This window comes from Stylophora pistillata, chromosome 9, assembly GCF_964205215.1.
Source record: "Stylophora pistillata chromosome 9, jaStyPist1.2, whole genome shotgun sequence".
Classification (NCBI taxonomy): Eukaryota; Metazoa; Cnidaria; class Anthozoa; order Scleractinia; family Pocilloporidae; genus Stylophora; species Stylophora pistillata.
Genome location: NC_142527.1, coordinates 9,616,916 through 9,640,927, shown reverse-complemented (window position 1 = coordinate 9,640,927; position 24,012 = coordinate 9,616,916). Strand labels below are relative to the sequence as shown.

At 40.3% G+C, this 24,012-nt stretch overlaps 1 protein-coding gene and 6 non-coding genes across 7 annotated transcripts; 1 reads left to right on the top strand and 6 right to left on the bottom strand.

The window, feature by feature from the left end:
* The first annotated feature begins 407 nt into the window (after nucleotides 1-407).
* Nucleotides 408-5,117, top strand: LOC148723153 (uncharacterized). The gene has a single exon (XM_088734314.1). The coding sequence runs from the start codon at nucleotides 497-499 to the stop codon at nucleotides 4,721-4,723; it is 4,227 nt and encodes a 1,408-aa protein (XP_088590440.1). The 5' UTR covers nucleotides 408-496; the 3' UTR covers nucleotides 4,724-5,117.
* Nucleotides 5,118-6,343: 1,226 nt separating this feature from the next.
* Trnap-agg (transfer RNA proline (anticodon AGG)) lies at nucleotides 6,344-6,415 on the bottom strand. Its single transcript has one exon. It is a non-coding gene; the product is annotated as a tRNA-Pro (tRNA).
* A 6,269-nt stretch (nucleotides 6,416-12,684) lies between these two features.
* On the bottom strand, nucleotides 12,685-12,757 carry Trnav-aac (transfer RNA valine (anticodon AAC)). Its single transcript has one exon. It is a non-coding gene; the product is annotated as a tRNA-Val (tRNA).
* A 631-nt stretch (nucleotides 12,758-13,388) lies between these two features.
* On the bottom strand, nucleotides 13,389-13,460 carry Trnap-ugg (transfer RNA proline (anticodon UGG)). Its single transcript has one exon. It is a non-coding gene; the product is annotated as a tRNA-Pro (tRNA).
* Nucleotides 13,461-18,601: 5,141 nt separating this feature from the next.
* Nucleotides 18,602-18,675, bottom strand: Trnan-guu (transfer RNA asparagine (anticodon GUU)). The gene has a single exon. It is a non-coding gene; the product is annotated as a tRNA-Asn (tRNA).
* Nucleotides 18,676-21,180: 2,505 nt separating this feature from the next.
* Nucleotides 21,181-21,252, bottom strand: Trnad-guc (transfer RNA aspartic acid (anticodon GUC)). Its single transcript has one exon. It is a non-coding gene; the product is annotated as a tRNA-Asp (tRNA).
* Nucleotides 21,253-22,052: 800 nt separating this feature from the next.
* Trnav-aac (transfer RNA valine (anticodon AAC)) lies at nucleotides 22,053-22,125 on the bottom strand. The gene has a single exon. It is a non-coding gene; the product is annotated as a tRNA-Val (tRNA).
* Nucleotides 22,126-24,012: the final 1,887 nt, after the last annotated feature.

Here is a 24,012-nt window from a genome sequence, read left to right as displayed (position 1 = left end):
TTACCAGTATACGTGACTAATTTTTTTGTTTATTTTTTATTCTGTTGTTGAGATATCTAAGATTACCGAAAGTAATTTGGAAAATATCTGTGATGAAGGAAAATTGAGTTTATGTAAAAACAGAAAATCTTTGCGGAGAACTGGATTATATCATGAAACTCATAACAATTAGATAGCTATTGTTAGCGCGTCAACTAGTAACACATCTCTGGGCCATTCTTCCTTTCCAATTTTACATTAGATTACCAAACTTCGAGTAACGATATCCGTCCTCCAATAAATCGTTTCCTTTTTCAAAAGGAGGTTATTTCTCTAAGAATCGTGCCATCGCAGGCAAATGTTGCAATTTTTGGAGATTCATTCTTGTAACCCACATTGAAAAATTGATCTCTTATTCTCAGAGTCTCTTGCTAATACGTACCTCCAGAAAGTTTACGTCTCCACGTTTGGACGCGACTTTGTCAATTGTGGGCCTCAAGACGAGCCATGCCGATCGATGAAGTTGGCCGTTCTCAGGGTGACCTGGGGTGGAAGGATAGTTTTAAATGGGACTGGTACCAAAAAGTATCCGTTCGATTGTGGGGACAGTGACACCGTTTTCAACATAAACAAAAGTGTAGCAATTGAAGGCGCATATCTCAAGCCTCGTGTATCTTGTTATCGCGGCATTAATTTCCAGAGGCAGTCGTCGGTGATAGAGCTATCAGGAATAATCTTTGATCGAACAGCTTTGACATTCAATGACAGCCTGAACGCGAAGATCAGTGACTGTTTGTTTGAAAACGCCTCGACTGCGCTGACCATTCAAGTTCAGGACAGTAAGACTTTTGAGTTGAATATCCAATACTCGAAATTCCGTTACAATGAGGTATTCTGTATAAAGCTCTCGTTGTTAAGTACGGGTAAAAACGGAACTTCCTTAGTCTCCATGAAAGTTTTCGAAACGCACTTTATGAGAAATGGATTACGAAAGAGAAGCGTGGGTGATAGTGGAGTAATCAAAGTAACATCCGAGGCGAAAGTAGACGCTATATCCACCCGAATCATTGCCTCTTTTCAGAATATAACATGTTCAAAGAATTATGGTTATTTCATGAATTTAAATGCTTCATCAGCTGTGACGGAGGAAACTTACAAAGACATTCGCTTGCTCTACAACACCCAGTCACTTCCGAAGGAAGTGGCCAGCAAATTTGGTGCGGATAGTCTTTATTACTCAGTTACAAGAGAAACTCTCGTAAGTTTCAATAACATAGAGTGCATCCAAAACTTTGACTTCCGATGTATGGCAATTCAGTCTAATGAGGCTAACGTGACAATTCGTAACTCCAAAATCGTTGGGCAGTCTGGTAACACTACTCTGAAAAATGGAGCTGGTTTGTTACTGGTAGCAAATATTGCAGCACTTTTAAACGTTTTAAATACCAATTTTACCTCAAATGGAGCTATCTTGGGCGGTTGTGTGTTTGCTAATGCTCCAAATGGAACATTCATTGCAAAATTCACCAACGTTGAATTTAAACATTGTGAGGCCTTAAAGACTGGTTGTGCACTTGCAGTAGGAGAGCCACCTTTACAACGACAACATTATGCATCATGTCCATCCAAGATGCTTTTGACGATCAGTAATGTAAATATCGCTGGTTGTCGTGGAAAGGCAGTCCACAAATGCACAATTGTCTTCTTATGTTTAAAAAGTGGTGTGATAACAATTACAGAGTCCCAGTGGATAAACAACGTCCATAAAATAAGCAGCTCTTTGCATATAAGAACGGAAATAGGAAATGGTAAAACGGCCATAATTCTTACGAGGTGTTCCTTTAAGGATAATAATGGAAGCTCGATTTTAATGAAAACGCGGAATTCAAATGGAGGAAACGTTACCATTGTGGACACGTTGATTGCGAACAATGTGACGAAACCAGGAACAGCTTTGTTCATAAGTCCCAAATACCTACTTAAACTTGTGAATGTATCGGTGGTGCATGCTCATTATGGACTGAAAATAATTTCAAAACTTGATCCTGCCCAAAACGTTTTCCCAGTCGATATCTCTATCTATAATTGTAGTTTTAAAAATAATATTTATGATATGCTTTTTATTCCTCGTGACCCAAGCTCGTTACGTCTTATGATTCAAAACACAGTATTTACCAGCAAAGAATCCTGTAACAGAAGCTATGCCATACACTTCCACATTCCGTCTTTGACAAAGCTGAATATTTCTGAGGCGGTTATCGGACTAGACAACAATACTTTTGAGTACAGGCCATCCACCAATTTTGCTCTTTTCTTCCGCGGTCGTAAAACACTGTGGATAAGACGGTCCACGTTTAGAAACTGTGCTTGTCTCTATCGTGAAAAGTGGCCAAAGTTGCGAAGAAGTGTTTCAGCTGACTCCTATTATTATGAGACGGCAACTGGCGCATTATCAATCATCACAACCCTTGATACACCGCTAAAATCCGGATGTGTGCAACGAAATACCACAAATGATACTCACCCATTGTGGACGTACGGCTGTGACGTGGTAATTGAGAATACCCTATTTCAAGATAATATGGGTATCATGGCAGGTGCAGTGTCCATCAATAACGGAAACACCACGTTTCAAAATTGTGTCTTTCGAGACAATTTTGGTATTGAACAAGCAGGTCATGTTTATTCTGCGTATGGAACGGGTCAAGTGCTTTTCAAAGACTGCTTTTTCGTCAGAACAAAAGAAAGTTTGAAACTGGGGAATCGTTCGTTCTCTAAAGCAATACTTTTGTATTCTGAAAGTGGAGGGCCAATGAAATTTGAAAACACGTCCATGACTTCATTTGTATCTACATGGAGTCCATATCCTGTGCTTTATATTTCTAGTGGAGGATACTTTTCCATGGACAACAATACAAGCATTCAGTGCAACAGAGGAAGCCAGCTTTGGCTTGAAAATACCACTCATTTTTCTTCATCTGAAAACATGAAAAAGTTTTGCAAACTTAATGTCACCAGCCTAAAATTTTTGTGCTGGACTTGTGCTCCTGGTTATTACAGCCTTGAAAGAGGACGTTCACGTGGTTTAGCTGTAGTCGACAAGATTAAGTGCTACAAATGTCCATTTGGGGCCACTTGCAAATCTGGAATCATAACTGCGGACGAAAATTTCTGGGGACATCAAAGTACTAAAAGACTGCATGAGCTCGAGTTTATTCCTTGTCCCAACAGTTATTGTCAAAGTCCATCTACTGGTTCTACAGAATATAACGAGTGTGTTGGAAACAGAACCAGTATCTTATGCGGTTCTTGCGCTCCAGGATTTGGTGAGACTCTTCTTTCTACCGATTGCCTGGCGAACGAAAAGTGCAGTAACAGCATGTACTGGTTCATTAAAATACTGGCAACAACTAGCCTTGCTACATACCTTTTAATCAAACCACCAATTCTCAATTTTCTCAAAAACCAAATATTCTGGTTTAAGAAAAAGGAACATAGGATGGTAAGGGAAGACTTAGGTGGTGTCGGTGAGCACCTAGACAGCGGTTATCTCAAAATTGTCTTCTATTTCTATCAAGCTGCCGAGGTACTGACTGTTGGTTCCACCGACGACTTGCTCCATAAAATAGGTTTCATATCTGTAATCATAGCAGGTTTCAATTTCCGATTTCGGATATTTAAAGAAATAGCGGGATGTCCTTTTGTTGGCCTTACAGCAGTGACTAAGGAGTTGATGCAGTCTGGAACAGTTTTTGCCACCATGACAGAAGTTTTCATCATATATTGGTTACACGTTAGTTTCAACATTTTACGACGAAAGGCAGTACCTTCTCCTCAACGATACATGGCGACAATCATAGAGATACTGCTTCTTGGATACGAACGGTTAGCAGAAACATCTTTGAAGCTTTTACGATGCGTTCCTATTGGTTCTGAAAAACGTCTCTACCTCGATGGAACTGTTACATGCTGGCAATGGTGGCAATATGCACTACTGGCTTACGTTATAGTATTCGTGGTGCCTTTCTTCTTTGTTCTTTACTTCGGTTCTTTTCACCTTTATCGAGGACAGGTTTCGACAGGTGAATTCCTCGGAGCATGCATTATGCCACTGCCGTTCCTGATATACTGGTTCATAAGAATCAAAATGAGGGCGAACACCGAGGCATCGCTAGTAAGAGGGAAGACTGTGAACGAACCTGTCTTGGAAGTACTACAAGGACCGTTTCGCCCACCAAACGACGAAGATGATGGAACTTTATACTGGGAGAGTGTTTTGATTGGCCGCCGTTTAATACTCCTTGCTTGCCGTGCGTTTGTTGACGATGAAATGCTGTGTTTAGTGCTCATGGCTGCACTTTGTGTTCTCATCCTTATCCACCATCTGTGCAAGAACCCTTACCGCAACACCGTCACCAACAACACCGAAACAGTATCCCTCTTTGCATTAGTTATCATTTCGCTAATCAACATTCCAGAGGCCACTCTTGTCTCATTTAGTACAAGCCGCCATGGACCGAGCAAACGGTACTTAAAAGCCATGGAATGGATTGAGATCTCTGTTCTTGTTTTCTTCCCATTGTGGCTCTCCATGTGTGTAGCACTCGCCATTATCTCCCAACTCTTTCGTTTTATTGTGTCTACAGCAATACGATTATATCGTTACATTCAACGATCTCCTGCAATGACCTGGAATACGATCGAAATCAGAAGTCCACTTCTGGATCCCGACAGTGGTTCGTGACTTCGTGCAAAGCTCTTCATGTCACCATTTGCTAGGTGCAGTGGAACGAATAAATTTATCCAAACTGTGGGACTATAATGCCCGTGTCATTTTATTTTTACAACATCGCTCTCGATAACTGTGAAACAGACATATTTTTCATTAATTTTCCGATTTTTTCAGTTCTTTACTCTGTTTTTTTTTAATCTACAAAAGCATATGAGACAAAAGAGGACGCTATCCTCTCTTTAATAAGATAAGTTTATAGTTGAAGCACCAGCCTGAGAATTTTTAGACCCGAATCAAGACAATATTCGAGTTTTATTCGGAACGAAGATAGGAAAGTAAAACCTCTTGGGTCGTGTAGCTTATTATTCGGGAGTTCAACAATAAAATATGTCGGTTTCAATTTCAACCTTTCCTTCTCTTAAGGAACCGGTCATTGTTTGTCGGCTGGGGAGGGGGGGGATGGGTCAGAGGATTTTGGTTGTGGCACAGAAGAATTTACCTGATCCCCTCAAAGGCTTTGTAGTATTCTTTATTAGCAGTGAATTTTATATAGCCCTCTTAAAATTCTGTTATAGACGACTGATGCACCCTCCGTTACCCCATTAAAACCATGTAATCCCTCCAACAAATCTGCTTCCCCACCCCCTCCCCTAGCGATGGATAATGACTGATCCACAGGAGCCCATCACCCGGAGCTTCCATCTTCCCTACTGACCCTCTGAGCCATCCCTTTCCCGTATCTTTATACTTTTAGAAGCACTTCCCCCGGTGGTTTTCGCGGGTGTTTTTGTAATAGCCAACCATAAGAGAGCTGTCGTCTCTATTGTGTTATGTCTCTATTGTGTCACTTGCAGTTCGCACGAAATTATTTCAATAATGGCGGAAAGCGCGGAAAGATTAAAGAATCCCCGCAAATATCTCAGTTCTAAAGATAAAAAGAAGCGGGACAGGGTTGACTCAAGGGTACAACTGAGATGGAAGCTCCGGGTAATGGGCTCCTGCTGATCCATTTGCCCACGCAAAGGAAAGTGAGATGAATGAAAATTAATTTTGACTCTTAATATATTATTAAAATGGACAAAAGCCACACGAACGTCACCTCCCCTGATTGATAATGCACAAAAGTCGTATAACGTACAACTCAAACTCCCGAGTTCAGCCACTTTCTATCTTTCAGAAGCATAATGCGATTCTTCGATAGCAAATATGAGAGCTCTCACTGAAAAAGAAAACGCAATGGATTAGGGCCCCTGAAGAACAAGGAAACAAATACATAATAAGGTGTATCACATATGTTATTATATCGCTAGCTGTGCCCGTGGGCATCATGAAGCAAATGCTGTGTTATGATTGGCTACCCGAGAGCGCAAGATGGGCCCATCCTGCCCGCTCGAGATTACCCGCCTAGATCCGCGCAAGAAAGTCATTGCGTGGAGTGGAATTATAAACATCGTAATTTTTTTGCAATGTCTGAGATGGAGTCGTTCTCGGACTTAACCAATATTCAGCCATCTCGACCTCACGCTTGGTCAATAACGCATACGTAATGCAATCGCTATAAATTTTTTCCAGGGGAAGCTTGACCTTCTGGCTTGATAACATCTAAAAGCTTTTCCAAAAGTATCGAAGATCGGGCCTGTCCGGGAGTCGAACTCGGGACCTCTCGCACCCTAAGCGAGAATCATGCCACTAGACCAACAGGCCAGACATAATTAAAGTGAAAAGGGTATTTTATCTATTGCTGTTATAAAAGCGGATGGATAAACGCTTGTATCACGACTCTGACGTGGATAAGCTAGCGTAACTGGTCTTTTGATCAGAGTTGCATTTAGGAGTATTTTTCACGTCTGTTTGAGAACTTCTTTAACTTAGGGGCCTAACGTTAGGTACAAGCATACGAGTGGTGTACAGTTTTTTTATATTTGAGGTGGACGGCCAGGCTCCCGTGAGGGCGGTGCAATGCCTGCCGACCGAACAGTCTGATCCAACCCAAGGCGGGAGTGCAAGGCCATAGGGTTGGGTCCACCATAAACTGAGGGTCACCAGACACCAACTTCACTGGGGGATCGAACCCCACCTCACAAAAATTGACACACACTCTCTAACAATATAACTCACTCGTATGGTAATAACAAAAGAGTGATGATAATAGCCCCTAGCCAGGCAAGGGGAGGCACACCAAAAAACAAAGGATTAATCATAACCCCTAGCCAGCCAAGGGGTGGCCCGCAAAACAAATAACAGAACAGATAATAATAGCCACTAGCCAGACAAGGGGAGGCACACCAAAAAAACAACAGAATAATCATAACCCCTAACCAGCCAAGGGGTGGCACATAAAACAAAAACCAGAACAGTTAATAATAGCCCCTAGCCAGCCAAGGGGAGGCATGACTACTGCCTAAAGATATTGATTAACCCTTAAACTCCCATGAGTGACCAAGACAGGGTTTCTTCTTACAATATCAATACAATGTCGAGCAGACATGTTATGAGAATAAAGAAATATATCAGTCAGTGAATTATTATTCGACCAACACCAAATTCTCAAAACTAGCATCATTAGAAATGTATGGCGGACCTAAGAAGAATTATCAATGAGATCTTGGTAGTGAAAGGGTTAAGGCAAATATGTGACAAGTGAGGATCTACAGAAATGAATAAACCAAGGGAGGGGATGGATAATAAACATCTGAAGGGTCAATGCCACTGACCCATTTTTTTTCGTTGGAATAAAAGTAAAGCATTGACTAGGACTCCCTTGCTTGAAGAAGAGTTTTTCGAAAAAATTGCTTCTAACAGGGCTCGAACCGGCGTCCCTCCCCGTGTAAAGGGGAAGGACGCATCCTTATAACTATTTCAATATGGCCTGCACCATATCGTTCTCAGTTTACAACACCCAAGTTGGAAAAAAAGCCAAAATAGCCGATCTTCCGAAGTCTTTTGGATTTTCCTGCGTTTAAATCAATGGATACGAGTATTAACAACCAAGAAATTGAATTAAGGTTGTACCCAGGTTGTGCTCCAAGTTTGGTACCTTTGACAGATACACAAAAGAAAATGAGAGCTCTCCTTGGAAAGTTAAGGGCTCTTGAAGAACAGGGACACGAAAACAAAATGAAATATGAATCATTAGGTGATGCGGTCGCCATAAGTTTTCTTAAAGGAAGTTTTGCTTGCCGGTTTGTTGACCTCTAAAACGTTTTATCAAAAGTACAACCAGCCGGGCATGTCCGAAAGTCGAACCCGGGGCCTCTCGCAACCAAAGCAAGAATCATGCCTCCAGACCAACAGGCCTGACATATTAATGAAAGTTCACAAAAGGGTATTCTTTTTTGTTATAGAAGCAGGTGGTGTAACACCTTTGCCATGACTTATCATGGAGAGGCTAGCGTTAGTGGCCTGTTGGTCAAAGTCGCACTTTGGAGCATTTTCAAGTCTGAATGACAACTTCTTTAACTTAGGGTTGTATCCTTGGGTATAAAAGGAGTGTACAGTAAGACTTAAAAACAAGCTGTTAATCTGATGAAGAATCAAAGATGATCACTTAAAAAACCGTGATCGCTGTTCAAGAATTACGGGAGCTTCGCTCTACGGTGGGCCAGAATTTGAATATAACCTCGGATAGAAGGCTCTTAAGAAAGGAATGAGCCATTGCGATAATGAGCAAAACTACCAAGCTCTAAGATCTTAGGTCGGCCATCCAAGATTGCCATGAGGTATCGTTGCAGAAAACGGAAAGTTTATCCAGCACCTGACAAGGTTGTTTGAAAGAGGAGCTGCGCGAACCAACATCTACTTCAAGTAGAAAACCGCAAATAAGTCAGACCCGCCTCTACCACTGAACAATCTCTCCGATGAAACAAGCTTCTCTATAAAGAGTAAGGGCTGATAGTTTCTAAAGAAACAGTTTGGGGCTGCGTCGGTGCGAGTAACGAAATAATTTGAATATATCAACAAAGTTAAAATGGTAAATTGGCCACCGTTACGATTATAAAGGTGACGTTTTGAGCGTTAGCCCTTCGTCGAAGTGAATAGAGGAATTTTGGGTTGTGTGTGCTTTTAGAGGCTGAAAAAGGAGCTACGTGAATGAAAGCGTTCGTTGATACCGGTGGGATTTAGACTGCCGGTTTGAAAGATTGCCATGTGTTGCTTAGAATGGTTAGGTAAATTAAAATGTCTAGCGACTGGTTTCGATGTGTCCTTGTCATTCCTCTCCATGTCGCGGTCTTTCCTTATACTTAGGTAGCACGGAAAGCCGGAAAACTCTTAAACAAAAGCTCATCTTTCAAACCGGCGAACGCACTTTCAGACTATGGAGAAGTAAAAGGTGTGAGATACAAGCTCTGACCTGGTAAGCCCTCATTGTCAACTGGATCGCGCGTAGTACAAATGATTGTCAATAAGGAGATCCCGCGCTTTGTAGCCTTTCGAGGTGCCCGCTGCAAGGTGTGGTATAGGGACCAGCCCCTGTGATGCGACATTTGTCGCAAGGTTGGCCATCGATCTTTCAATTGTCCCGCTAAAGGGAAGTGTCTTAGGTGTTTTAGGGCTGGACACTTGGCATGCGTCTGCCCCAACCCTCCGGTGGCTGAGGTTCCGGAGGTCAACCCTCCTCTGGTTACGGCCCGGAGTGAAGTAGCGGACGAACGTGTGGAGGCCCACCCCGCAAACAGTACAGCCGCTGTAGTGGGTGACGGTGAAGAAGACGGGGATTTGGACGAAGGTTGTGAACGGGAAGAGAAAGTAGGCGAGAACGTGGAAAGCTGTGAGGTTGATATTGGTGAAGAAAGTTGTGAGGAAGACTATTCTGATTCCGAGGCGAGCGACAAAAGGTTGGCCTCAGTAGATGTGGTTGATGAGGGTTCTTCTGTAAATAAGCAAAGTAATAGTATTGTAGCGTCAAATAGTAACGTGGAAGCAGCTGCGGCTGTCGCTGCGGTAATCAACAATAGTCCTCTAAACAAAGTAAATAGTAATGCAGTTATAAACAATAGTTCAACTAACGAAGTAAATAAGAATGTACTCCCCAAGTGGGTAATACAAAGCAACGCGGCGATAGCTGAGGCTAATAAACGCCACGCGCGAAAGGATATCCTGCCGCCCTCTATACAACCAGCAGCTGGTAAACGGTCCGCCACAAAGAAAAATAGAAGTACGCCCTACCGATTCTGGCATAGCAATGATGGCTAGTGTCTCTTCTCCTCTTGTCGGTCCGAGTGTTCTAGAGTGATCCGGTATGATAATGATGGCTTTTGGTTCTTTCTCTTCTTGCGTCGGTTCGAGTGTGTGTATTCTAGAGTATGTTTGCTCACTCTAGAATACAAGCACTATGTTTAATTTTTTTGTGTGAGTGTGCTAATGTTTTTGAGGTGGGGTTCGATTCCCCAACGAAGTTGGTGTCTGGTGACCCTCTTGTTTATTGGTGAACCCAACCCCAAGGTATTGCACTCCCCGCCTTGGGTTGGATCAGACGGTTCGTTCGGCAGGCATTGCACCGCCCTCACGGGAGCCTGGCCGTTCACCTTAAACACAAAAAACTTTCTTAGTTTTTCTCATTGCCTGCGTTTAAGTGTACTGGTAACAAGAGGTGAGTAGTAAACAACAACGACCGTAAGAGAGCATACGTCTTCAGAAACAACCAGAATCAATAACACTCCAAATCGGGTAAAATAAGCGCAATCTGCTTGAATGTTCCCAAGCATAAGTTAACATGATAATGGTAGAATGTAGCTGAATCAAAGAAAACTTGGTCCCCTGTCGAAAGCTCACGATAAGACCAAAAACAGTCTTTTTTAATCTCATTAACAAGCTCAGACTTTATAATCTTTGTTAATCTTTTTACACACATGACCCTTTCAACATTGCTGATACTAGCAGTATGCAGAATGCATGTCACGTGTGGGCTCAGCGATGACCCAGCGCAACCATGGTGTCCATGTGGCTCAGTGGACACGTTCAAGCAAAATTCGAGACAATCACATTAAATAAATATTTTAGTTTTTCTAGGCTTGACCAGTCTTACGCGACAAAAGATGACGTAATGTGTTTTCTTAATTGTTCAAGAACCTTTAGTGGTCTGTTTTATGACTTTTATGGATCCATAGGAAGCCATCTCCAGCCAGTCCAAACCCAGAAAGGTGTCTTTTTAAAGCCTAATCACAGCCGTTCGAGGAAAAAACGCGCATAACAGCAAGAAACTCAAGCGATCATCACGCTAAACAAAATGGTCCACGGATCACGTTTAATTTAGTTCTTAATTCACAGGTCACTTTTAAATCAAAATATTAATTCACGTGGATATGAAAAGAGCTTATCATCTTTTACAGGTTCACAAGGAAAAATATCTCACAATCACGCTTCACGCAAAAAGTGTAGGAAACCCTTAAGGCAAGGACAAACATCTAACGTGTGCTACATAAAAAGAGAATAACCACTCTCGGCCACTCTTTGTCTTTTGCTCTAAGTCTCCTAAATCAATTCATTCTGGCAGGGCTCGAAACTGCGACCTTCCGCGTGTGAGGTGGAGGTTTTTTTTTTAATTCTAAAGGGCTCAATATGAGCTATATTATGTACAATCAAGGGTTTTGATCATTCCTACCTTTTATATTCTCGTTTTACAATGTGAACATATTCTCGTTTTACAATGTGAATATATTAAAACGTTATTATTAGGGTGTCGTTGTGGACTTTGGCAAAGGCTTCGCCTATGCACCATTCGAGGCGGAAGTAGTATTCTGTGTGTCGTAGTTTGGCTAGGTTAAACTGGTAGGTGAGGTGAGTTTGGACAGTGGAATGGAAGATTATGAGGAGTGTGATGAGGTTTTGGTGGAGACGGTACTCAGTGGCGGATTTGTGAATGGCGTATCGTGCTCTGGTGAGCGCCCAGTTGAGGAGGGAGGTGGTTGTTTTGCACGGAGGGTCATTCTTGGTGTGGGTGTATCCAAAAAGTTTCATCTTTGAATTGATGGCTAGTTGCTGTTGTGTGATTTTATCAGCATAGGTGGTTATCAGGGCCCAGAAGTTTTGTAGATTGGGGCAATCGAGGATAAGGTGTTCCATGTTTTCCACAGCTTTGCAATGGGTGCATCGGGGTGTTGAGTGTACTGTCATCCTAACGGGCGAGAGTGCTGTCTGTAAGATGCGCCACTACACTACAGAAACGAGATGCTTACCTGTTATCAAAAAATTTGAACGTATTTTAATATAACTTGTTTATTAAAGTGCCTCATCAACGCAAATGTTACCTTTGGTTCCAAACAGATTCCCCAACTGATCATTTGTGCTACGGGGGACACCACTGGAAGCCTCCACGCGAACAAAACGGAACACAATCTTAGAAATCAAAATCTTATTTTATGAATAGTTCATACTGGGAGCCCATGTGTCTATGCACAAATTTTGATATCTGCACAAGCGCAGAAAGTTGGATTTGGTAGCAGAGATTGCTTCGTGGAAAATGGTTTACCCTCATCAGTTGGCATTCAATGCAGATAGGTTGTGATGCGCTTTCAGGCTATCACAACCTAATTGCCTCAAAGGAGTCTAGGCAACAACACAAGTCACTAAGTCGCGCTGTTTCAAAAGCGTAGAGCGTTTTCCTAGAGAGTTCAAAATATTACAGGGCAACATAGATTCTATTTGTTGAAGAGCTGAGAGATGATATATCCTAAACTGCAAAAGATGCGAATCCACGAATTTTGACATGAACCTTTATAAAAGCATCTAATGTATTAAAAATTGGTTTTTCCACCAGGTGGGTATATTAAAAAAGATTTGAAAATACAAATTAAGTTACACTGGTGGTTAAAAGCGTTTCTGAGATGAGTAATAATAAAAATGTTCCCGACGTTTCGGTTGCAATCACAGACCTTCTTCAGGGGAAGTGAAAGAAAAAATTTTATGCAAAAGGCAGATATAAACAAGACGCTGATTAAAATTCAAGATACGTGTCAGTTCACTGCGCTTTTGCATGTTTCTGGCAGGGCTCGAACCTGCGACCTTCCGCGTGTTAGGCGGATGTGATAACCATTACACTACAGAAACCACCCTGGAATAAAATTATAAAGTCATAGGCTCTATTACGAATTATAATCCAACAAAAATTTTTGCTCGCGCGCGATTGGTCAAAACGCATCACTTCTCCAAATATCCCCCCCACCCGAGTAAATCTGGGGGGATAATAGAGGATATACACCAAGTGACGTCCAATACGGAGAAATCTGTGCTTGAAATGTTACTCAACATAAGAAACAGTAGAAATATTTGAAGGACACTAAACACAATAGCCTCTATTTGGCGCGAAAATATGCTCGTATATTTGACCTTAAACATTATCTTTTCCTCGAAGCTCACAGTTTTCCTCGAGCTTCGCTTTCGAACAATTCTTCGCGTCTCGGAACAGATAATTACCGCGGATAGATATCCCATCATATTTTCGCATATCTGCAGCATATCTTTTATTTAACGCGTCGAGTTATCGCATTTATCATGTCGATTTCAAATTCTGCTCAGTTTCCAAGCCCTTCATCCGTGTATGTTCTCAAAATTTTGCAAACTTAAAAAGAAAAAAATTGAGAAATATATCATATGGTAGTTTAGTCGCCATAAATTCTTCTTAAGGAAGTTCGAATTGCCGGTCTGATTTGGAAGATTTTTTTCAAAAGTACAACCCCGCGGGCCTGTCCGGGAGTCGAACCCGGGACCTCTCGCACCCAAAGCGAGAATCATGCCACTAGACCAACAGGCCAGACATACCTAATATGGATGAGAAGAGGATATTCATCGTTGTCATAAAAGCAGGTGGCAAGTCACATCTACCAGAATTATCACGGAGAGACTAGCGTTACTGACCCATTGATCAGTAACGCACTTCGGAGCTTTTTTCAAGTCTGAATGACAACTTCTTTTAACTTAGGGTCGTGTCTTTGGGTATAAAAGGAGTGTATAGTAAGACTTAAAAATGAGCTGTTAATCTGACGAAGAATCCGCAAAGATGATCACTGAAAATACCATAATCGCTATTCAAGAATGACAGCAGCTCCGCTCTACTGTGGAACCAGAACTCAAATATACCCTCGGCCAGAAGGCTCTAAAGAAAGGAATGAGCCATTCCTATTAAAAAAAACAAAACAAAAAAAAGCTACCAAACTCTAAGATCTTATGTCGGCCATTTGGGAATGTCAGGAGGTATTGTCGTAGCAAACGGCTTTTCAAAGTTTACCCAGCACCTGGCATGGTAGTTTGAATGAGGAGCTGTACGAACCTACTTCAGGAAGAAACCCACAAATAAGTCAGCACGCCTCTGCCATCAATCTCACCGATGAAACTAGCTTTTCTGTTAGGATTTTGGCTGCGTACATCACGTAACTGACGGACATGTCTTGACGCCCAGCCTATAAAATATGCAAAATAGGATCTTCCAGGCTATTTGGTTTTTCTTTTTTTTAAGCTAAGTGGTAAGGATGTGACTTAATTTCTAACACGAAGCGTGTGAGCGCCAAAGCCGTCTAACAGAACGGTTAAGGATTTATAATAAAATGTAAAATCAAGTCTCCGGGTGGGCTTGAACCACCAACCTTTCGATCAACACCATATACTTCTCCAATAGCTGATATTTTAAAGAGCTATGGCCGTCTACAAAATCATTTATACGCTGATGACACGCAAATTTATGTGTCTTTCTTGTCAAGTCCGCAAGATGGACTATCAACAGTTAAATCTAAAGTGGAATTGTGTGTAAAACACATTGACTCATGGATGATATTGAACAGCTTGAAGCTCAACCAAGATAAATCTGAATTGTTACTCATCACTTCCAGGTTTCGTCAATCTCCTGTACTCAATTTTTTTTGAAGTTGGTGATGAAAGGATTAGCCCAGCTCAATCTACAGGAAATTTAGGAGTGTTTTTCGATCAACATCTAACAATGGATGAGCAAGTTAAAAAAGTCTGTCAAGCTTCGTACTATCACCTAAGGAACATAAGTAAGATACGAAAATATCTCATTCCGGAAACTGCTGAAATTGTGATTCATGCTTACATTACATCTAAATTGGATAATTGCAATTCCCTTCTCTATGGATTACCTGACTATATATGATTAACAAGCTACAGTCTATAAAGAACGCTGCTGTGCGAGTGATTACTTTGACAAAGAAATGGGAACATATTACACCTGCATTAAAGAAACTTCATTGGCCACCTGTTAAGTATCGCATTATCTTTAAAATACTTCTACTTGTCTATAAAGGTTTACAAGGCTTAGCTCCAACTTATATTGCTGAACTGTTGCATCAAAGGAATTATGGCTCTCGTGTACTACGTTTGTCATCACAAATGTTCCTGACGGTTCCAAGAACATTTCGAAAGAACTGTGGTGACCGTGCCTTCTCCATTGCCGGTCCCAAGCTTTGGAACGATTTACCATATTCCCTGAAAACATCTGAATCTGTTGCGATTTTCAAGAAGAACCTTAAAACATACTTGTTCAAAGACGCTTTTAATTTACGAATTTTTATAATTTAATTGCTATGTTAATTAGTCTATAATTTTGTAAAGCGCTACAGAGAACTAGTCGAGCTTAGCGCTATATAAATGCTTTATTATTATTATTAATATTATTATTATTAACAGCAGAACGCGCTGACTCATTGCACCACGGAGACGACTGGTCATGTAATGAAGTACTGATAGTTTGGTGTAAAAACTGCTTGAAGCCTCTAACGTCTAAAATCGACAAACACTAGTTTGTTGGACTGCTTTATGAGAAGCGTTTGGCAAACATGTATTACCATGATTAGAACAGTTTTATAACATAACCTTACTATGCCCATAACATAACCTTACTATTCCTTGGTTTTTTTTCTTTTTTTTTTTTGTTATACGCACTATAAAGTTTATAAATGTTTGGCCAGTTCTATCTTCAAAGTTAGCCCCACTTTAAGACCAAATTAGAACACAGACAATGATCAACGGAGGCGCCATAGCTCAGATGGTAAGAACGCCTGTCTAGTAAAGAGGAGGTCATGGGTTCAACTCCCATCGGCGCCTTTTGTTTTATCACTTTTTTATTTGCATCTAGTACACTTTCGTAATTTATCTCATTGGCTGCATTTAAGCGTACTGGTAGCAAGAGGTGGTTCCTAAACAACAACGACCGAAAGAGAGCATACGTCCTTTGAAACAACCTGAAAATCATTAACACTCCAAATCGAGTTAAATAAGTGGCATCTGTCTGAATGTTCTCAAGCACAAGTCAACATTATAATAGAAGAATGTAGTTCAACCAAAGAAAACTTGATTCCCCAAGGGAACTCAGAACTTTTTATTTTCGAAAGCTCATGTTTACACCGAAAAACGTCTTTCTTTATCTCATTACCGAGCTCAGATTTTATAAAATTTCTTAATCTTTTAACACACATGACTATTTCAACATTGCTGATACTAGCAGTATGCAGAACGCGTGTCACATCTGGGCTGAGCGATGACCCAGCGCAACCATGGTGGCCCTGTGGCTCAGTGGTGGAGTCTGAAGGTAATGTTTTTTCTTGATTGTTCAAGAACCTTTAGTGGTCTGTTATATGACTTTTATCGTTCCGAATGAAGTCCATCTCCGGTCGAAACCCAGAAAGGGCTCCTTTTAAAGCGTAATCACAACCGTTCGAGAAAAAAACCTGCATAATAGCCAGAAACTAATCACCCAAGAAGAAATGGTTCATGAATCATGTTTAATTCAGCTCTTAATTTACGGATCACGTCTAAATCAAAATATTCGTTCACGTTGACATGAAAAGAGCTTATCATCTTTTATCGCGATTCACGAATAAAAAATATCGAACCCCAATTCACAAGGGAAAAAAATCTCCTAATCACACTTCGCGCAAAAAGTATAGGGGACCCTTAGGGCAAGGAAAAACATCTGAAGAGTGCTACATAAGAGAATAACCCCCCTCGGCTACTTTTTTCTCTAGAAATAAAATCAAGCCTCGGGCGGCCGTCCATCCCTTCTGCTCAAGGTTTTCTGAGAAAAATGTTTCTGACAGGGCTCGAATCTGCGACCTTCCACGTGTAAGACGGATGTGATAACCATTACACTACAGAAATCAGATACTTACCTATTATCAAAAAATTTAAACGTATTTTAATATGTCCTGCTCATTATAGTAGCTCATCAACGCAAAGATTACCTTTGCTTCCAAACAGATCCTCCAACTGATCATTTGTGCTACGTGAGAGACCATTGGAAGCCTCCATGCCAACAAAACGGAACACAATCTTGGAAATTTAGATTATATTTTATGAATAGTTTATATTAGGAGCCCATAAGCAGAGATTGCTTCGCGGAAAATGGTTCACTCTCATCAATTGGCTGGACTGCAAGTCTATTCGATCTAAAAAAAAAGTAATTACGTGATACGCAAGCAATTTCGAAAGATTCATAACCATTGCGTGGAAGAGAACTAAAATGAAAAAACTTAAAGTTCACTTGGTAAACGACATAACTTCTGTGGCATTATCGAACCAAATTGTTTCCTGATTAAAGAAAAACAAGCGGTTCAGCAAGCAGTTCAACAGGTAAGCAAGGAAAACGTACTTATTATATACATACTGAGATTTACACACTGAAAAGCCGCAGAGTAAATTTTCGTTCGCAAACCGATGTAATCCAATCAAATGTCGCGTATCGCTTTTCCCACATGTGAGAAAAGCGATACGTCCAATCAGGAGCCGCGTATCATGTTTTTTCACTTGTGAGTCGTACGGCAAGTTGAAGTTTTCATTCAAGGCTGGTTGGAGCGGTTTCGTAAACCGCACAAGCCATCGTTTGGCAAATAGTTTTTATTCGCATTTCTTCCATCGTTAATATTGAAAGTTCCTGTCTCGGCGAAAGCCATGAGTGAAAAGCGTTTCGTTATCCACGATTCATAACTTTTGATTTCATAACTATTGGACTTTACACAACGCATTTTGTACACCGCACAAGCCATCGCTTTGCAAATAGTTTTTATTCGCATTTCTTCCATCGTTAATATTGAAAGTTCCTGTCTCGGCGAAAGCCATGAGTGAAAAGCGTTTCGTTATCCACGATTCATAACTTTTGATTTCATAACTATTGGACTTTACTCAACGCATTTTGTACACCGCACAAGCCATCGCTGTGCAAATAGTTTTTATTCGCATTTCTTCCATCGTTAATATTGAAAGTTCCTGTCTCGGCGAAAGCCATGAGTGAAAAGCGTTTCGTTATCCACGTTTCATAACTTTTGGATTCATAACTTTTGGATTTTATCTGAGCCAGTATCCCATTTTTACGAAGCTACTTTCTTTCAGCGATTGTTGTTTGACCACATTTGTTTAAATAAAGCTTGCCATAGTTTAAGGAGGGTGTTCAATCTCAGTATGTATATAACAAACATAATACCACATGGAAAGTGCTTTGTACGGTGTTTACACACTCGTTGTTTTGTATCAGAAATCTCACTTGTTCGATTTCTGATACGCCACAACTCGTGTGTAAACAACGTACACGCGCACTTTCCATGAATTATTCTATATTTATAAACCGAATGCGTGGTCAAAACTATTTCACTTATGGATCAAAGGATAATTATTTGACTTTAACGGCTATGCCTTAAACTGTTAAACGCAAATCAATAATAAATCAAAAGTCAAACAACGTGTTAACTTAACATTGTAAAACATGGAAACTAGGGTATTCCAGGCTATTTTGTCTTTTTCAGCAAAATGGTAAGGATGTAACTTGATTTCTAACACGAAGCATGTGAACGCAAAGCCACCTAACAGAACGGTTAGTATATTTTAACGAGAAATGAGCAAGAGAAATAAGTGACAAGGAAAGAACTGATTTGAAAATAAAACGTAAAACCACGTCCCCGGGTGGGCTTGAACCACCAACCTTTCGGTTAACAGCCGAACGCGCTTACCGATTGCGCCACGGAGACTACTGGTTATGTGAGAAGTTAATGATCCCTGAGCAATGCTTTGGGTGTAAAAGCTGCTTTAAGCTTTCTAGCTTAAAGTAGCTTGACCAACACCGGTTCGTTGGACTGCTTTATGAAAAGCGTTCAGCAAACATGTATTAGCAGAATTAGGATGTTTTCATACGGCATAGCCTTGCTATGTCCGTCCACCATTCCATATTTTTTATTATTGTTGGTGTTAAACGCACTATAAAGTTCTTACATGTTTGGCCAGCCTATCGCTAAAATTAGCCTTTCTCTAACACCAAATATTCCATCCCATAAGGAAAATTATTAGACAGTGATCAACGGAGGCGCCGTAGCTTTGATGGTTAGAGCACCAGTCTAGTAAACAGGTGGAAACTCCCATCAGGGGATAAGTCTTTCCTCAACTGATCGCTGGTAAGACCATAGTGTAATGTTTTACCCGTCCTCTGAAGATTGCAGGCTCAAGCCCTGCTAAATACCGCGAAAACGCTTCTTGCTATATATGTTATTTCACTTTCTGTTTCCACGTTCACGCGGCAAAACTCAAGACAATCACGTTGAAGTAATATTTTAGTTGTTCTAGGCTTAACCCGGTGTTACGCCACAAAAGATGACGTAATGTCTCTTCTTAATTGTTCAAGAACCTTTAGTTGTCTGTTTTATGACTTTTATTGAATAAAATCCTTTTTTAATTCAGCTTTATTGAATAAATTCAGCTTTATTGAATAAAGTCAGCTTTATTGAATAAAATCAGAAAATCATCACCCAAAACAAAATGGTTCACAAATCATGTTTAATTCAGCTCTTAATTCACGGGTCACGTTTAAATCAAAATGTTCGTTCACGTGGACATGAAAAGAGCTTATCATCTCATTTCACGATTCACGAATAAAACAAATTGAATCGCGACTTACAAGGAAAAAAATCTCCTAATCTCGCTTCACGTAAAAAGCATAGGGGATCCTTAAGGCAAGGACAGACATCTGAAGTGTCTCGGAACAGATAGTGTCCGTGGATAAATACCCGAGTATATTTTCGCAAATCTGAAGCATATCTTGTATTTATCGTGTAGAGTTCAAAGGTCAGCGATGACCCAGCGCAACCATGGTGCCCCAGAAACTAATCAAGCAAATCAAAATGGTTCATGAATCATGTTTAATTCAGTTCTTAATTCACGGGTCACGTCTGGATCAAAATTTTCGTTCACGTGGACATAAAAAGAGCTTATCATCTTTATCACGATTCAGGAATAAAAAAAATCGAATCGCTATTGACAAGGAAAAATCTCCTAATCACACTTCACGTGAAAAGTGTAGGGGACCCATAAGGCAAGAAGAAACACCTGAAATGTGGTACATAAGAGAATAAACCCTACTTGGGCTAATTTTTTAGTCGAAATAAAATGAAGCCTGAGGCCGTCCTTGCCTTTTGCTTAACGTTTTCTAAAAAAACGTTGCTTCGGGCAGGGCTCGAACCTGCGACGTTCCGCGTGTGAGGCGGACACGATAACCACTACACTACAAAAAAACAGATGCTTACTAATATTACAAAAACTTTGAATTTATTTTGATATGGCCTGTTCATTATTGTGCCTCATCAGCGCAAACGTTACCTTTGGTTCCAAACAGATCCTCCAACTGATCATTTGTACTACGGGAGAGACCATTGAAAGCCTCCGTGCCAACAAAACGGAACATAATCTTGGAAATCTAAATTATATTTTATGAATAGTTCATATTAGGAGCTCATGTGTCTACGCACAAATTTTGCTATGTCCACTAGCGAAGAAAGTTGAATTTGGTACCAGAGGTTGCTTCGTGGAAAATGGTTCACCCTCATCAATTCGCTGGACTGCAGCTCTTTATTCGTTCTAAAAAAAAGTAATTACGTGATACGCGAGAAATTTCGAAAGATGATAAAAATTGCGTAGAAGAGAGCTAAAATGAGAATACTTAATTGGTAAACGACATAACTTACTTCTGTGGCATTATCCAACCAACTTCTTTCCTGATCAAAGAAAAACAAGCGGTTCAGCAAGCAGTTCAACAGGCAAGCGAGGAAAACGTACTTATAAACCGAATGCGGGGTCAAAACTATTTCACCACTTATTGATCAAAGGATACTTATTTGACTTAAACGGCTATCCCTTAAACTGTTAATCACAAATAAGTAATAAATGAAGTATCCGATCAACGTGTTAACTTTAACATTTATATCAATATTCAAAGTGAGTTATCAAATCACCAAGCAAATTATTTCTCGCGCAATTTCTAATAAAAAGGCAGTTGCAAACTCGTCAAGAATTGCAAACTTAGATTTGATTACTCTTGTCAGCAACTTGTAGTCCATGAAATATTCGACGAGTGCTGATAAATTTGAATTGATTTTTGATCGCCTCTTTTTATCTAAGGAATTGATCTTGGAATTTAAAAAAGAACCCATTTTAAGACTTTTGGCCTCACATAATACTAGGAAACATGAGGAAGACAAAAAGTGCACCTCCCCGGCGGGGAATCGAACCCCGGTCTCCCGCGTGACAGGCGGGGATACTCACCACTATACTACCGAGGAACTCGATACATATAGGTGAAATTTGAATGGGTGGAGAGTAAATAATATTTGTTAAGAGATTTTTTTTTACTTCTTTTTGTTTTTACGACTCACCCGACTAAAGAAGGCGCCTTCAGTAGGAAATAAATCAATGCAAGCTTTCTTGTTAGCCTGTGTATGTCGAGTTAATTTGCATCTATTTCAGTCCAAGTGTTGTCAGGAGTCTGATAATTCCCTTATCATTGCATACACCAAACACATACACCGAAGATCACAGGTTCCACTGAGCCCTTCCAGAGCACTATAAGCGTTATATTTCTCGCCTCTGAGGTTTTTTTCTCTTTATGTGAGATGTAGTTCACGCCTAAAAGTGTATTTGTACTTGAAATTCACTTGAAGGTAAGTAGCGCTTACATCTAGAATGAGTTTAACAAAAGAAGTAGGTTTTTTTTATTATTTCTCAGCAACCTGTCGGATAGCCGTAACGTAACAAACTTCAGCTCACAATAATGCTGTAATCAAACCACAGTAGACTAAGGACACAGTGATCAATCTCCTCTGCATGTGCACCCTTTGTAGTAGGTAGGTAATGGCGTGCTTTCAGGCTGTCACAACCAAGTTCTCTCAGAGGAATTCTGAGCAACCACAAGCCACTAACTCGCGGTGTTTCGAAAGCGTAGAACGTTTCCCTGTAGAGCTAAAAAAAAATACAGGACAACATGGATTCTGTTTGGTAAATAGCTGAGAGGTGATATATCCTGTACTGCGAAATATACGGATCCACGAATTTCTACATGATCCTTTATAAAAAGCATGTAATGTGTTTCTGGCAGGGCTCGAACCTGCGACCTTCCGCGTGTTAGCCGGATGTGATAACCACTACACTACAGAAACCAACCTAAAAATACCTTAAAAAGTCCAAATTTCGTTCTAGTAAATCTGGGGGGATATTAGAGGACATACACCAAGTGATGTCCAATACGGAGAAATCTGCGATTAAAATGTTACTCAACATAAGAAACAGAGGAGGGAAAAAGTTTTTTTGCACATGATCTCAAAGCAAATTAATGTGTTCGTAATGTTTTCTTTGCAGATAGTAGGGAAAGCCCCGATCCATATTACAACCTTAACATTCTAAAACTGGATAACATTTTTAAATTAAAGATTGCCACGTTCACTCATAAAATTCTTAACAATAAAGAGTGCATTCGTACTATTTTCTCTCACTTGGTCCTCCCTGCAACAAATATACATTCTTATAATACTCGATATGCAAGATATCAGAACCTATACAGAATCCGTAAAAGAACTATGGGAAATTTACGTTTAAATATGGGGCGGCTCTAATTTGGGAAACTATTCCAGAAGAATTGAATTCTCTTAATAGCTGTGCCTTTAAAAGAAATTATAAAACCTTTCTATTACAAAGCCAATGATCACGAAAACGGCTCATACCTTCTTCTCTTTAGCTTCCCGTCTTCCTTGAACAATGCAGCAGTAGTATATATAATTAGAATATTTTTACTCTCCTTCTTTTCTTTTTCTTTTTTCTTTTCCTTTCTTTTTTATTATAAATTCTAAATGTACTATATTATCGCGCTGTATCAATAAATCTAGTATTCATTCTATATATTTATATTAAGAACTATTCTCTTAACACCCTAATTTATTATTACCTCACACTTGTATCTTGGACCTGTCTATTCACTTAAATGGGACAGTGACCAACACAAAACCAATCAGGGTTTCGTGCTAATCATTCAACTGTAACAGCTTTGTTGGAAGCGACAGGTTCTTGGGCGTATAATATTATAACGAGAAAATCAATGGAGTCATTTTTCTAGAATTGAAAAAAGCTTTTGACACTGTTGATCATCAGATACTTCTATCGAAACTAAACTATTATGGTATATATGGAAAATCTTTCAGATGGTTTCAGTCATATTTGGAAAACCGAACACAAAAATGCTCTGTGAACGGGTCGCTATCCAGTAGCTACTCGTTGATTTGCGGCGTCCCTGAAGGGACCATCCTCGGTCAATTATTGTTCTTATTATATATCAACAATCTTCCAAATTGCTTATCAAATTGTAAACCGAGAATGTATGCCAGTGACACGCACCTCACATATTCGGGAAGCAATCTTGAGAACGTTCAGTTTTGTCTAAATGAAGACCTAGAAAACGTCTTCAACTGGCTACAAGCGAACAAACTCACGTTGAACATGACTAAAACCGAATTCATGCTAATAGGGTCGAGGGTCGAGGGTCGAAGCAGAGACTGAATACTCTCACAGCTTCCCCAACAATTAGAATGAACAATACTCAAGTGAGCCAGGTTACAGCTACAAAATCGCTTGGTGTAATAATAGACAATAAACTCAACTGGTATAGTCACATCGAAAAACTAACGAAAAAGATCGCCTCTGGTATCGGGGCCCTAAAGCGAATTAGGCACCTGATCCCAGCATCAACCTTACATCTCATCTACCAAGCTTTAGTAAAACTTCACTTTGATTACTGTGACATTGTTTGGGGTAGCTGTGGGAAAACGCTACGAGACAAACTGCAGAAATTGCAGAATAGAGCAGCCCGTGTGTTGACATTCTCTAACTATGATGCTGATGCAACTGAGCTACTCGAGTTTTTAGGGTGGAAAAATCTTGCACGCCAGCAGGAAATCCATAAAGCCATCATGATGTTTAGATGTCTGCACGGGCTAGCTCCAAGGTATCTATATTCAAAGTTTACGTGGCGTGACTCTGCTTATGACCTCAGGGAC

Excerpts from the sequence above, each read along its gene's own strand:
- LOC148723153 (XM_088734314.1), top strand. The coding sequence starts at position 497 with ATGAAGTTGGCCGTTCTCAGGGTGACCTGGGGTGGAAGGATAGTTTTA.